Source organism: Ostrinia nubilalis, chromosome 14 (assembly GCF_963855985.1).
Source record: "Ostrinia nubilalis chromosome 14, ilOstNubi1.1, whole genome shotgun sequence".
Classification (NCBI taxonomy): domain Eukaryota; kingdom Metazoa; phylum Arthropoda; class Insecta; order Lepidoptera; family Crambidae; genus Ostrinia; species Ostrinia nubilalis.
Window position 1 is genome coordinate 13,509,581 of NC_087101.1, and position 14,482 is coordinate 13,524,062.

Below are 14,482 nucleotides of genomic sequence, written 5' to 3' on the forward strand. Positions count from 1 at the left end.
AAACCGTTCTGTTTGAACAAACAAAAATTAAGGAATCACATTTCACAGGCAAAATAATAATCCAATCACTTATTTCCCGACATTAAAATATTGAAATTAATTGAAATCAAACGTCATTCACTCGAAAAAATAATACGTCAAAGACCAGTGTGCTCAGTTATTTACGTGGGAAAATTACCCGAAATATGGGAAATTAATAATAATTTTAGGACTTTTTAGTTATTTATTACGCATACTATGGAAATAAAATAATTTATCATAATAATTGTGTTATAATGGGATATATTTTCATAGGCAAATTTGATCCTTCCCAAAAATGTGGAACTGCGAAATTCAAATTTTCTTACATTGATTTAGAGGTGGGCGCCGATATAAAATTGGGCGGCGGCGGCGCGCCGACTTTTTGACCTCGGCGGCGGCGGCGTCGGCGGCGTGACCTTGTTTGACCTTTGTTCATTAGGTATTTTTTTTAAATCCGGTTTTTTAGTATCTGTCGTCAAGACTAATCAGGTAATTTGCAGTTGGTTGGGGTTTGAGCCACTTGAGCAATGGTTTACCCTAGTAAATTAGCTCACTTAATCATAGATAGGTACTTTGATATTTGGATAGCGGGTTTGGCTGAGATCAGGTTCTCGTGTACTTCCTAAAGGCGAGCGTAACAATGTGCCGATAAAAGTACCTTTAACATGTATTTTTGAGCTCTTTGGAGGCACATAGTTAATGTTGGATTAGCTGACTGTCGGTGGAATATTATATTCAGTTCTGTTTTATTTATATTTATGGTCTTTCCATGTCATCCTACGGTCCAGGATTTTAATGCAGGTTGATTGCAGCAATGTGTCGAGGTCTAGATTGGCCGGAGGATAAGTTTCACGTCTTAAATGATAGTATGGTGAGACTTCGGGGCTTAATTACATGCGCCACTTGGTCAGCCAAGCAGCTGACTTTGCAACAGTCTAGTCACTTTAAGATCACAGTTACATTTGAGGAATGCCGCAGCTTTCTGGTCTCTGGGCTACTTTACTAGTAGATGTTATAGTATAGAGTATCGGACCAAGTACAGAGTCCTGGGGTATTCCAGCTCTGCAGCTAAAAAGAGAAGATTTTGTCACCGAGTTTGATTTAAGACTGTCTGTCACTGAGATAAGAATCCATCAGCAGGTGAAGTGTGCTAGAAGGTACTTTTTAATTTCATAGAGTAGTCCTTTATGATAAACCCAGCTGAAGCCGCAGCGAAAGCAGACGTACTTTCGGATTCTTTCTTTTCCAAACATTGTACTGATTATGGTTAGTATGGTTTCTGCCACTTCTGCACTTAGTCAGAAGGGTATCTTGGACTTGTCATGCTCACTAAAATGTCTTTGGGGTAGTGGCGTGTGAGGCGGGTCGCTACATTCCCTACAATATGGTCGAGTGAAGCGATGGCTGGTTCACACGTCATGTCTGTGAACAGGCGCTGCCTTCGGGGACTGGTCAAGACAAGATATACCTACCTTAAATTTTTTAACATAACAATTAACAATCAACTTAGACAGTGGCACGGCACTAAATATAAGTATATACAATTTATTTAAAACTACCACACGGTTTTGTTATGGTGCCTTGCTTTTCTCTCTAGAGTTTTCTTGCCTTGTCTCCTAAATAGTTTTATATCTGGCACTTAGCCAGAAGGATATCTTAGACTTGTCATGCTCACTAAAATGTCTCTGGGGTAGTGGCGTGTGAGGCGGGTCGTTACATTCCCTATAATATGGTCGAGTGAAGCGATGGCTGGCTCACACGTCATGTCTGTGAACAGGCGCTGCCTTCGGGGACTGGTCAAGGAAAGATATACCTGACATAAAATATTAATAAAGATAATTTTGATTTTGATTTTTTGATTTTGCCAAAATTTATGGTCGGGTATACTATATTACATGGGTCATACTTAGGCAAGGGAATAAACGAGCAAGAATGATCCTATTCCATAATTTTAACAATACAAATGTCAGATTAATTGAGCGATAAGAGAATTCGTTAGGCGACTTGCCAGCCTTATGGATCATTTCCAAAGTTAAGAGACTTGCGAGGTTCTTCTCACTCAGTGTGGTCATTGTCAAGACCATGGACTTCATGGTGATCAGATCAAATGCAAGTGCTTTATGAGGGTCCATTTTGGCTATATCTTTAGCTTAGCCATCTCTCTTAGCGTTAGCTCTTTCGTTTCAGTCGAAAGACGTCCTGCGCCGCTCGCATCCATGCACTTCTTGCGACCTTCCCCAAATCGTCGGTCCACCTAATGGGAGGCCTGCCCACGCTACGTCTTCCGGCTCGTGGTCGCCACTCAAAAACTTTACTGCCCCAGCGGCCATCAGCTCTACGAGATATGTGCCACCCACTGCCACTTGATTTTAGCGATTCTGTGGGCTATGTCGAGTCACTTTGTCCTCCTGCGTCTTTCGTCCTCAATTAGCGTAGTAGGAATCAATCCTCTACTTTGAACTTGAGGAGGGTAAGCGGAAACATGGCGGTCAACTCCTCAGATAGTCAAGTACAAAAATGTCCAGAAGTAGCATACGAAAAGATGTAAAATGAGCCCTCTCAAATCACAATGGGAAGGTTATTAAGGTATAGGGTAGTAAGGGATTATCCGTGTCAATGGGTTTAAATAAACCGGCTTGTCATGTAGCAAAAGAGATTTTTCTTGTCAGTTCGCACTCGCCACTCATGTATTACCGGACCTAATAAGCGGAGAACACTTTGAGGGAGGTACTTTGTTGCCTTCCAGAGGTGTGTCCCATTTGCATTCCGAGACATATTTGCCAATCTCTGTGTGAGTGATTCGCTTAAATTATAGTCCAATAGTGTGGGTTATCTGCCAGACGAAGGCGGGGATTTTTTTCTTGACAGCAAGAGGGACCGGCGCCTCTCACGATCAATTAAGCAGTAACTTGAATAATGTACTTGATTAACTGTTAATATAGTTAGTATTAAGTTATTCAATCAATTTATTAGTATATCAACGGCATTAAGTTCGCCTTGTGTACCAATTTATATGGCATTAAAGAATAAATATTATAGTTAGTTCTTCTGTTATAATATGGTTTACTGATGGGTCAAAAATGGGCCCTAACGTAGGCTTTGGCGTGTATGGAGAGCAGCCGAAGCTTAGGCTATCTCAAAGCCTGGGTAAATTTGCCTCTATCTTTCAGACAGAAGTCTACGCCATTATTGAATGTGCGGAAGCTAACCTGCGAAAAAATATATGCCAACCACATAATTTACATTAACTCAGACAGTCAGGCCGCGCTGATGGCCTTAAACTCCATCTTAATCACTTCAAAGTTGGTAGAAAACTGTATGAGTCGACTGTATACCCTAGGAAAACGTAACAGAGTAAAGCTGAGATGGGTTCCAGGCCACGCGGGAATCGTGAAAATGGCCAGAGCGGAAGCGGAGGGAACACAATATGGTCCAAAACCCTTTTGTGGCATTTCCAAAAGTCTCGCTCGAATGACCCTGGAGAACATCTATTTAAACAAATCCTTTAAGGCATGGTCAGACACGCCAGGATTAACTCATTCCAAAGCTCTTATAAAAGCCTATGACCAAAAATGCTCTAAGCAGATCATAGGACTGAGTGGGATCAAAATGTGCATCTTAGTTCGAGCCTTCACTGGACACTGCAGCTTAAACAAGCACTTGTCCACTATGGGACTGTCCGAATCAAGAACGTGCAGGATGTGCCAAGAGGCAGATGAAACGCCACTACACATTCTCACGGACTGCAGACCTTTGATGCGCAAGCGAAGCTTACACCTGGGCAAACACATCCTAAGCCATCAAGCAAGATGTAAAACATATCGCCCCCCAAAAGATACTGCAATTCCTAATGGATGCAGGACTCGGAGGCGAACTGTAAGGAAAATAACGGCGATCACAATAGATCGGTACCGGTCGCAGTTATATTAGGACTTTATTGAACTAGAATAGCCGCTCAACTCAATAAAAAAATAGTTTTTCTGCGTTTGAAACACAAATTAGTACAGTATAGGAGAGGAATAAATTGCAAATAGTTTGTACAGTATCAGTATCGGCGCGCCGACAGCTGGTCGTCGGCGGCGGCGGCGTGAAAAAATTCGCGGCGGCGGCGGCGCGCCGGCGTGGCGCCCACCTCTACATTGATTGCAAGTCAGTGTCAGGTTGTACTATGTTAAAAAAAATCTATCAGAGATAATAATAATATATTGATGATGCATAAGATTATGATTATAATGTACACAAGATTCGTAATTTGTAACTGCGTGAATCATTTTTGATCAACATTATGTACATACCCTGACACACTGACTTGCAAACAAAGTAAGAAAATTTGAACATTGAAAATTTCGCGCCTACCTCAACGCATTCACCTTTCATCCTTTTAAAATGGCCCGGAATAATTCTGTCTACATTTCCAAGTACCATCTGCCGATCTATGTTTTTCTTAAAATAAATGGGTAAAATGTTTTGGCTAACATGGCATCCCTAAATTCACTCACACAATAGACAAACGCCAAAATTTTGCGTCACAGTTTTGTTGTAGCGCGAGTTCCGTCCGCCTTTTTTTATAGGTCCATGCTATAGGGGTTGATTTTCGTCAATCTTTAATATTATTTAAAACGAATTCAACAAACTTTGTAGAACGCACATCCGCCAGCTGACCTTCATCAACGCTATGAGTTCAATTAAAAACAACACTAAACATATTTTTTCGCACTTTCTCGTTATGATTCAGCCGAGAGGACGTAAGACCGCGAATATAACGGCCCGGGATTATTCGTTTAACTGTATGTGACGAGATTTGGTAATAAAAAACCTGGGTTTCGCTTTTTACAACGTTACGTAGTAGAGGTGCTACATGCCGACCACATACATTTTTTTTCTCTCAGTAAACGAAGAAGTTAGTAACGAGTGTAATAAGTGTTGAATATTAACAGGTATACCCACTTTGCACTTAAAACAAACTGATAATTACATGTTTATAGTAACTAAGGAAGACCCAAACCACCTGGTTGAAGAATGTCCAAAAGGACGTGAAGGTATTAGGACTCTATGAAACAAGAAGAATAGGGGTGTGGTCGGACTGGCAGACTCGTGATCCGGGGAACGCGGTTTCGAATCCCGCCGCCGCGCCGCTCGACTATTGTATTGTCGAGCCCACTCGCACAGTAGAACAAACTTGAGTTGGTTGAGTTTTTATTCGTAGTCAAGCTATAGATCAGTGGTTCTTAACCTTTATGTCACGAGGGACCATTTTACCAAATTTCTGTCTTGTCAGGGACCACATATTTTTTTCAAAATCCTATGAAAGGGGAGGTCGATTTCTCGTTCCCAGTGCGCCGTTTGAGTTGTGTTGATTCGACTCATCACATCACATCACTTGTTTATTACGATGTCTTCGTGGACCACTTGGAATGCCTCTAGGGACCACAAGTGGTCCGCGGACCACCGCCGGTTCAGAACCACTGCATAGATCCTGGCAAAAAAACAGGAGTTGCAGAATTGGGAACGAGTGGTGGGAATGAGTGGTGGGAATAGTCGTCCATCAATGCCAAGGATAAACACGAAGCAGTTTTCGTGAGACTTTGTATTCGATTGCAATATTGATTGGTTTGATTAATGCGTTTTGTTAGGTAGAACATCATTAATTGTGTTACGAAGCAACTAATGCTTAATTGAATTAGGTAGGTATACCTACATAATTCATGCAAATGCAATCGTTCATATAAACGACTTACATGACAGGTTTTACAGTGGGTTTACTCCGTAAGACCGGTATCCATATTTTCGGCACTTGGTAGGTGAAAATATTTTTACCTACACTTACTAATCTAATTTTTATGTGCTAATTAAAAAGCAGCTGATAGTTGTTCTCGAAATTGCCTTATGTTAGCAGCATGCAGCCTCATCATTTCAGTTCAGCCATAGGAAGCCCACTGCTGAACACAGGCCTCCCCCAATGACTTCCATGCTCACTGGTGGCGGCCTGCATCCAGCGTCTTCCTGCTACCCTTTATGAGGTAGTCGGTCCACCTTCGTGGGTGGACGTCCCACCTCATTTATACAAAGTGTACACCCTGTATACAAAGTGAACGAGAACAAATTTATATTTAAATTACATTTTTGCTTAATAATGTTAGATTTGTTTCTTTATCACTTTGTATGATGGTCTTGATGGTTCTCATGAAATGTAACCAAAGGTACCAGAAGTTAATACCCATAGCCTAAACTTCTTCTTCTTCTTCTTTTATTTTGGCGACGGCTTGGTTTTGAGAACCATGATTTCGCCAATGTCACGTAAACAGCTTTGACACAGTTACAGGGTTTTAAGAGAAAAAAAATTTACAATATTTAATTTTTTAAACAATAAGCGAAATTATTTGTGTGAGTACCTAAAACAAAACAAAAAAGACATCACAGATTGAGACAACACAAATATATACATAATACAGGGATTAAAATAGTTGGAAGAAGGAGGGTAGGATGGGAGATTGGGAGGGGAAAAATAATTTTGATTATACCTACAAGCGAATTTTTCGGGATTGGATAAATTTTGATATTTGTTTTATAAGCGGAGGATTCATGGAGTTTAGTAAACATTTAATATTAGTAGGACGAGGGACGCTGTCAGGGAGGAAATCTAATAAGGAGGAACCTATGTTTGGACAATTAAAAAAAATATGATTGGTTGTGCCTTCGTCTAAGCCACATTCGCACAAGGAACTATCCTTTATATGCATCTTCGCGAGGTGAACCGGAGTACACGCATGACCAATTCGCAACCGACAAATAATTGAAACCGAGCTTTTAGGAAGGTGTTTGTATTTAAAAAACCAAGGTCTAGGGGGAATATCTTTCTGAATATCTGCATAATATTTACCAGCCAACCTTTTTGAGTTATCCCAATGAGTTCTCCACGATTTATAGAGATGGGCTTGGGAGAGAGATGCAGCATCGTGTGAGAATAAAAAGTAGTGCTCTAGTGAACCAAAGGATATGGCATGTTTAGCACATGAGTCGACAGATTCATTACCTGGGATTCCTCTGTGACTAGGAATCCAAGCCAATACTATGTTGATATCCTTCAGTCGACAATCGAAAAGGGCTTGTCTTATTTTTAGAACTGTGGGAAATTTTACTTTGCATTTGAAAGGGTTAGCCAAAATTGATTGGAGGCAACTAAGGGAATCCGAGAAAATTAAAACGTTATTTAACGAATGGGATTTCACATAAAGTATGGCTTCTAAGATAGCTGTAGCTTCACCGGTGAAGACCGATGTAACCGGGGGACATTTAAAGCTAAGTGCAACTTTGTACACAGGTATCCACACTGCTGCGCCGACACAGCCGTCATCAGCGAGCTTGGACGCATCTGTGTACATCGTGAGCCATCCTTGCCAGTGTTCGGACAGAATATTTCTAAATTCTTGGGGAGCTGTAGGAGAGTCTTTTGAAATACCAAAATTTAGAATAATAGGAGGTTGAAATATTAAGGATTCGAAGCTGTTTGAGAAAAGGGGGAAAGTAGTAATTTTAGTAATGGGACATGGGAGACGACCAAATTTTTGAAAGCTTAGCAGAATGCAAGGGGTTTTTTGAGATGATGATGGGTTGTTAGGAGAGGAGAGAAGCTCAAGTTTTTCTAAAAGAGGGTGGGAAGCATTCTGAGCGACCTTGACAAAGAAACGGTCACTGAGGTATTGCCTACGTAAATAGAGGGGAGGGTCAACGCACTCAACTTGTAACGCGTTTATAGGCGAAGATTTCATGGCTCCCAAAATTATACGTAAGCACTTTGACTGGCTTTTAGCTAATTTATCGAGGGGAACTTTATTGCAAGGGTCTAGAAGAAAAGACCCGTAATCAAAGTGGCTGCGAACGATGGCGTTATAAAGAAGCTTTTGGGAGTAGGGGTGGGCCCCCCACCAAGTGCCAGAAAGGGCGCGAATTACATTGATTCCTTTTTCTGCTTTTTTAAGGATGTAGGTAAAGTGAGCGACACCTGATAATCTAGTATCCAGGATCAGACCTAAGAATTTGACCTGGTTGCAGTTAGGAATAGGGTCACCGTTTAAAGATACCTCGATATCTGGAATGTGCCGTTTCCGGGTGAAAATAACACAGCAACATAAATATAAAAAACATAAACATAAATAAGTGTGGCAGTAGTTGAAAAGTATAAAATAATTTAAGTATATTAGTAAACATTTTATCTCAGTTATTGTATGCGAAAACATATAATTGGTGTAAAGCTTTATATTCAGATAGTTAATAAGTCAATTAACACTGTTTGTTTTCCGAATAAAGTAAAATAAAATAAATAAATAAATAAACATTTCGGCACAGAGATGGATAGGCCGTGAGTAGTCATCCAGTCGCCGAGATAGTTAAGAGCAGAACTAAGGCGTGTGTTAGCCTCATCTATCGATTTAGATGTAGTGTAAAGGGCAATATCATCGGCGTACTGTAGAATGTTGCAGAAGGAATTCACAGCTTCGTCAAGGTCGTAGGTGTATAAGTTATAAAGAAGTGGGCTGAGCACCGATCCTTGAGGGAGACCCTTCCAGAGTAAACGGGGCGGGGATGTGATATTTTGGCATTTAATTGAGACAGATCTTGCCATTAGAGAGTTACAGATGAAACGTACCAACTTCTCCGAGCCACTCAGATGTAGCAGTTTTTGCCTGAGCACTGGAAGCAAGACGTTATCGTAAGCGGAAGAAATGTCCAAAAAAATTCCCACCAGGAATTCCTTATTTGTGAATGCCAGTCTGATATCCGTAGTAAGTATGCTTAGGCTGTCCAGAGTACTAAGACCTTTGCGAAAACCAAATTGAGACTTCGCCAGAATACCGCGAGACTCCATAAACCATTCTAGACGGTTTCTAATCATGTGTTCCATGATTTTTAGAAGGGCAGAGGATAGGGCAATAGGGCGGTAGGAGCTATGGTCCAAGGGGTCTTTCCCTGGCTTCGGTATAGGAATGACGATTTGTTCCTTCCAAGAGTCAGGAACGATACCCTGGTCAAAAAAGTTGTTAATTAGTTGTAGGAAGAAAGATTTAGCACGAAGGGAGGAATTAATTAAAAACGAATATGGCAATCCGTCGGCTCCAGGGGAAGAATCAGAGAGGCCACTTAATGCGGACAAGAGCTCATCAACGGTAAAGAGGGAATCTAAAATACTAGCCTAAACTTACTTTGAACTTTATTTCTTTGACATAAGAACTTTATGACGATAAAAACAAGTAGCGCAACTTGTACCGGTTTGAGTGGGTGCGGTAATGAGAGTTTTTGTTTGTTTAGCAAATTAATAGCGTAATATAAGTATTGAAACATTCACTTACATTAGCCTAAATATTAGTTTTATTTAGGCTAATGTATAATGTAATACTCCTATTCAGTCAGCTGTTGATTTGAGGAATGATGCTTGAACATTGAGTTCACAACTTCACATTAATGAATTAATGAGATACCTAATAAGTAAGTAGGTGTTTAAATATTTATAATTAGGGAATTCATTCATTTCTGTACAATGAAGAATGTTCACTAATTTTGTTTTTTAGCTTTCTGTATTGTCTGTTAAAAATAAAAAATACACGTGAAAGAATTATTTCGATACGTCAATTAGTTTCCAAGATATTGAATTTTAAAAGTGCGGGCGGCGGCCGGCCCGCCATTTTATGCGCGTGACGTCATATTACAACGACTGGCTCATATTTGTATGGGTGGAATCTTGCAAATTGAATTAAGACCCACTTCCAGGCAACCGATTAAGCTGAAATTTCGCAAACACATGTGATTTGGATGACCATGCAATATCATGATGACATGGAGCTGATCTGATGATGGAGCTGGAAGGTGGCCATAGGAACTCTATAATAAAACGACTTAAATGCATCGAGTTTGGGCTCGTTCGTATTGTATTGATGAGTATTTTAATTCTATATAGTAATCGGGGTCTAATGATGGAGCTGGAAGGTAATTCGCAATAAAACGACACAATCGCATCAAGTTTGGGTTTGGTTCAATTTTAATTTCTGTGATGGGTCTGGGTGTTAATATGTATAATAAGTTTGTATTTACAAAAAAAAAAATATTTAAGTATGTTTATATCCGTTTTCTAGTGAGCGGACGCTGTGAATGTACGTCACACGGGGTCACGTGACCGTCGGCGGGACTCAATATTTAAGCGAACTTTGAATGCCTATAAAATCATAACTACTGGGTATTTTTGAATGAAATAAAAACTAATGTATTTGTAAATGTAAAAGCTTAACTGTAACATAGTTTTCAAGTGATTTTGCATACCTAGTAACATTCTCAATTAACTACATAAATGAGACTTTAATAAGTTTTTTAGAAAAAGTATTTAATTTTATGAGAGGGTTTTTTTTCTGAAAGAAGAAGTCACGTTCATAGAATTATCTTCCGTAATTAATAGACTGTCGCATCCACTTACTAATTAGGTAAAGAATTTGTCAACTATACCACTTGAATTACTTAATATTCAATTCACCGCATCGGCCATACTTAATAGATTTTATAACGCCTTACTAAAAAAATTAAGCAATATCAGACGCGAGTGAGATTCTGCTGGTTCCCTCGGACCTCGATTCGGAATAAAATTTATTTTGACAGTTTTTACAAAACTAAGGAAATAATCGCAATTCAGTAATTATCATTAATTACACTGGATATCCTACTCAGGACATCTCGTATTTCAAAAACCATGGCAAATGTTGGCATGCTAATTGCATCCGTTGTCATAAAGGGAAATCATTGTTGCATTGAGCAACATCCATTTGGGTAGTTTGATTACCTACATAGCTGTACCACAATGGCACTACCTAAGATCGTTAAAATTAATAATGCTACTGACTACAAACAGTAAAATCCATTAATTTATTTCTGAAAAAATCTAACAATACCAAATGAAACTTTTTACGAGCTTTTTTTCAAACCCATGTTTATAAAATATTTTTAATTAAAACTTAAGTTACTAATAACTGTAATAAATTGACAATAATAAAATAACAATTACGTATAACTCCAATTTAAATCCTTAGGTTCGATAATACGAATCGTTATTTTTCCCAATACCGTTATCGTTGCTGTGCTTATCGCTAAATAAGCTGCTGTGAGCTGTGACATTTTAATTTCTAAACGATTTTTGTGCGCACCAATCACAGCGCGTCCGTGGTCATTTTGTTTTGTAACGTCTTGAATTTGAAAACTTCAAACGTTATTCGTTCGTTGTTGCATTGGTTGTGTTGTAAATGTAATTCTAAAATAAAAAAATTTTGCAAGACAAGTGCTATAATTTTGTGCGTTTATTACATGTGACTTTTATGTGTTTTTTGTGAAAGTGTAGTTTGAGGAAAATGATTGCCCTAACCGACGACGTTTACAAATTATTGTAAGTGCTGCTAACGTTCTTGTATTTGTCGTTATAAACGTAATTCCCATCTGTCCAAGTGATTTATTAACTAATTTATTGTATGTTGCATTGTTTTTATCCTACCAATGACTATTTTTGATTGGTCTTTGACCTTTCGGTTACCTAGAAATATTCATGAGAGAGTGGTCATTTCCTGTCTAAAAAGGCGTTACCTCAGTATCCTACATTTTAAAGCTTCAAACTGAGTTTCATATTTTTTAATCGTATCAATTTCACACAGGATTAAGTTCAAACAATACCATGGACATAATTTTTTCAATCTATTCTAGTGATGAAGTCCAGGACAAAATTGCCCACAATGTCCGCGTCATGATGGAAGAGCTATGGCTGAACTGGTCGCATCTAGGAGTCGAGGACTCCACGAAGGTCAACAACATAAACAAACTGGTGACAATTGAGACCGAGCTTCACAGAGATGTCATTTCGGAGACCAGACAGAAACTCAAAACAATGCAAGCACAAGTGGACAGTGAGTACATGTTTTATGTTTTTCTTAGAAATTAAAATGATTGTAATGAGCCCAATTTGGTTAATTTTCTTAAGCATGTAATGGAAGAGAATTTACAATTCTATTTTGCAATCTTTTGCTTTTCGTTTAATGAAGCACAGTCCCAGCCCCCTAAGGTTAGAGCTTATTTTAAAGCATCTGCCTTTATGCTTTCAGAGAGAACTTGTGAGATAATAAAAAATATGTTTGTACACAAATAAGTTGCAATAGACTAATTTTATAAAATGAAAATGTTACCATATTTTTTGTTTTCCAGAACTGAAAGAAGAAACGGAAGAACTAAGCAGATGTCTTTCGGTGGATATTACAATCATGGAATTCAAAGATGACATGATGTTAGCAGAATACAAGAGAGAATTGGAAGATCAGATTGCAGGGTAAGTTACTTTTTTCATAGTTTCCACAACATAAGCTTTTCCTACTTAATATTTCTTTTACAGTCTTACAATAAGCTGTATACTTTTGAAAAGAAAATTAAGAAATAAAAGTTCATAACTCAGGCTGAGATCCTAAAATTTGTACAGAGATAAATAATAGCGTAAATGGCTAAAATACAGTACCAGTAATTTAAAATACCTAAAGGTAGCAGAAGTAGTGATGATTTTAAACTATGGTATAGATTTCTACAACAATTCTCACTTGTGATCTCATTTCATTTTGTTTTTTCAAACAGATACAGAGAACAAGTGGAGCAGCGTCGCATGAAAATGGAAAGGCTGCTCGAATGGCAACGCGACCTGGCCGAGAAGCTCGGTGTCACCATCCAGGAGTTGCAGGAGATCCCGCTCCCTTCGGAGGAGGAGCTGGACCGGCTGAAGGATCACCTCGAAGTCTTGCAGGCAGAGAGAGACAAGCGCGCTGAGATATTCCTGAACACGCAAGTGGAGATCAAGGATATCATGGGTGAGTATTTTTAAAATAACTCGAAAAAATCGAACTGCCTAAGGTGGGAATCGAACCCAGGACCTTTCACTTGCCGGGCGACTGCTCTTCCCACCTTAGGCGGTTCAATTTTATCAAGTTATTTTAAAAATATTTAGAACGACAGGTGACTCCCTAGAAAATTTTTAATAATTAAATGAGCATTTCTTGAACATTTTTGCAGTCTGGTGTAAATTACGTTGCTGGGTCATTGTTTTACCATTGTTTCATTTTGTTATGTATGTTCATTCACAAACAAATTAAAAGAAGCTGGAAAGAATTTTATAATAAATTGTATCAATTGGTAGGTCAAGGAGGCAACAGTGACTCGGTCGGCTACAGTGGCTCAGTCATGTTTCGACCTGAAGGCATAGGAATATATATTTGTCTCTTTTACCGATTCAAAGGTCTTGGTACCCGAACACGTTTAAACCAGTTTGCTCGCCGGTCAAGTGCCGTGCGGAAGGGTGAGGGAATGTTTTTTGTTTTCGCGCCCACTAAATTACATTCTAAGGTGAGTTACGATTGTTTTCATATCTTTGTTTGTTGCTATAGGTAATAGCCGTTATATTTATCGGATAGTAGGTCTTGTATCAATTGTCTTTAATCCGAATTTTGACTAATTTGTTTTACATCTTGGTTTTTTTGATCAAATATTTACAAAATGGCGTAGAAGTACACAGTGACTCAATTTTAATACTTTATACGAATTCAATATTTTTATAACTTTAAATCGAATTTTGTTTTTTATTTACAGAATGCCACGGAAAAAAACCGACAGAAAAATAGGGAAGAAATAAATAACGAAGAGATTGAGATGACTTAAGATCTTATAGGTAGCAATAAAAGTACTAAGAGTCGTGTTGAATTGTTGATTATAATAAGAATAGCTTGTGCAGTTTTGTTATTATTTCTAATAAAAAACTACGCGGAATGGGCATTTTCTTTTCATATAAATACTGCCGTACCACGTTAATACTGTGTACCACGGTAGTGAGTCAGTGTGTACACCTAGTAGTCCACAGTGGCTCAATTATCATTTTTTTGTTTTAGGTTCCTACTTTGACATAAGTAGTAAATAATGTAGAATCATGAGTGCTCAGTTACAGTTCAATAGTGTATCTAAAATGTGAGCAAATTTTAGGCCAATATTAAAGCGATATCTATTTTTATTAAGCTTCGAAAAAAAAGTGAGTCACTGTTGCCTCCCTGACAATCTAAATTGGTTTTGAAGTTCATAAAACATCGTGTGATGTGACTTATGTGACATTTTGCTAAAATAAAGCATTCAACAAATTCTGCAGCAAATAAGGAAAATTCGTCTCTTGATCTTGTACTACATGTACTATTTATTTTATTGTTTTTATTAAACCCAAAACAGGTTACAGCCATGTAAGATGACACAATCACAAGTTCATTCTTTTAGTGATTTCCTCTTTCAATTAGCTGGCTTATGCATTAATAATTTGTATTAATTGCTGAGTGAAACAGTAAGTCCTCAGTAAATTAATAAATCAGTATCAAATCCCACTATCCTAGTTATCATCAGTCATATTTTATATGGCTACTTA

General features: G+C 38.4%; 1 protein-coding gene and 1 long non-coding RNA gene across 2 annotated transcripts in view; both read left to right on the forward strand.

The window, feature by feature from the left end:
• Positions 1-11,232: 11,232 nt before the first annotated feature.
• Positions 11,233-14,482, forward strand: part of LOC135078202 (protein regulator of cytokinesis 1-like) — a 28,184-nt gene continuing 24,934 nt past the window's right edge. The window contains exons 1-4 of the mRNA XM_063972788.1: positions 11,233-11,440; positions 11,752-11,951; positions 12,247-12,367; positions 12,664-12,893. Coding sequence (XP_063828858.1) covers positions 11,406-11,440; positions 11,752-11,951; positions 12,247-12,367; positions 12,664-12,893 — 586 coding nt within the window. The 5' untranslated portion in view covers positions 11,233-11,405. The remainder of the gene's footprint in view (positions 11,441-11,751; positions 11,952-12,246; positions 12,368-12,663; positions 12,894-14,482) is intronic.
• Positions 13,222-13,845, forward strand: LOC135077905 (uncharacterized). Its single transcript, XR_010258544.1, has 2 exons — positions 13,222-13,425; positions 13,669-13,845. It is a non-coding gene; the product is annotated as an uncharacterized LOC135077905 (long non-coding RNA).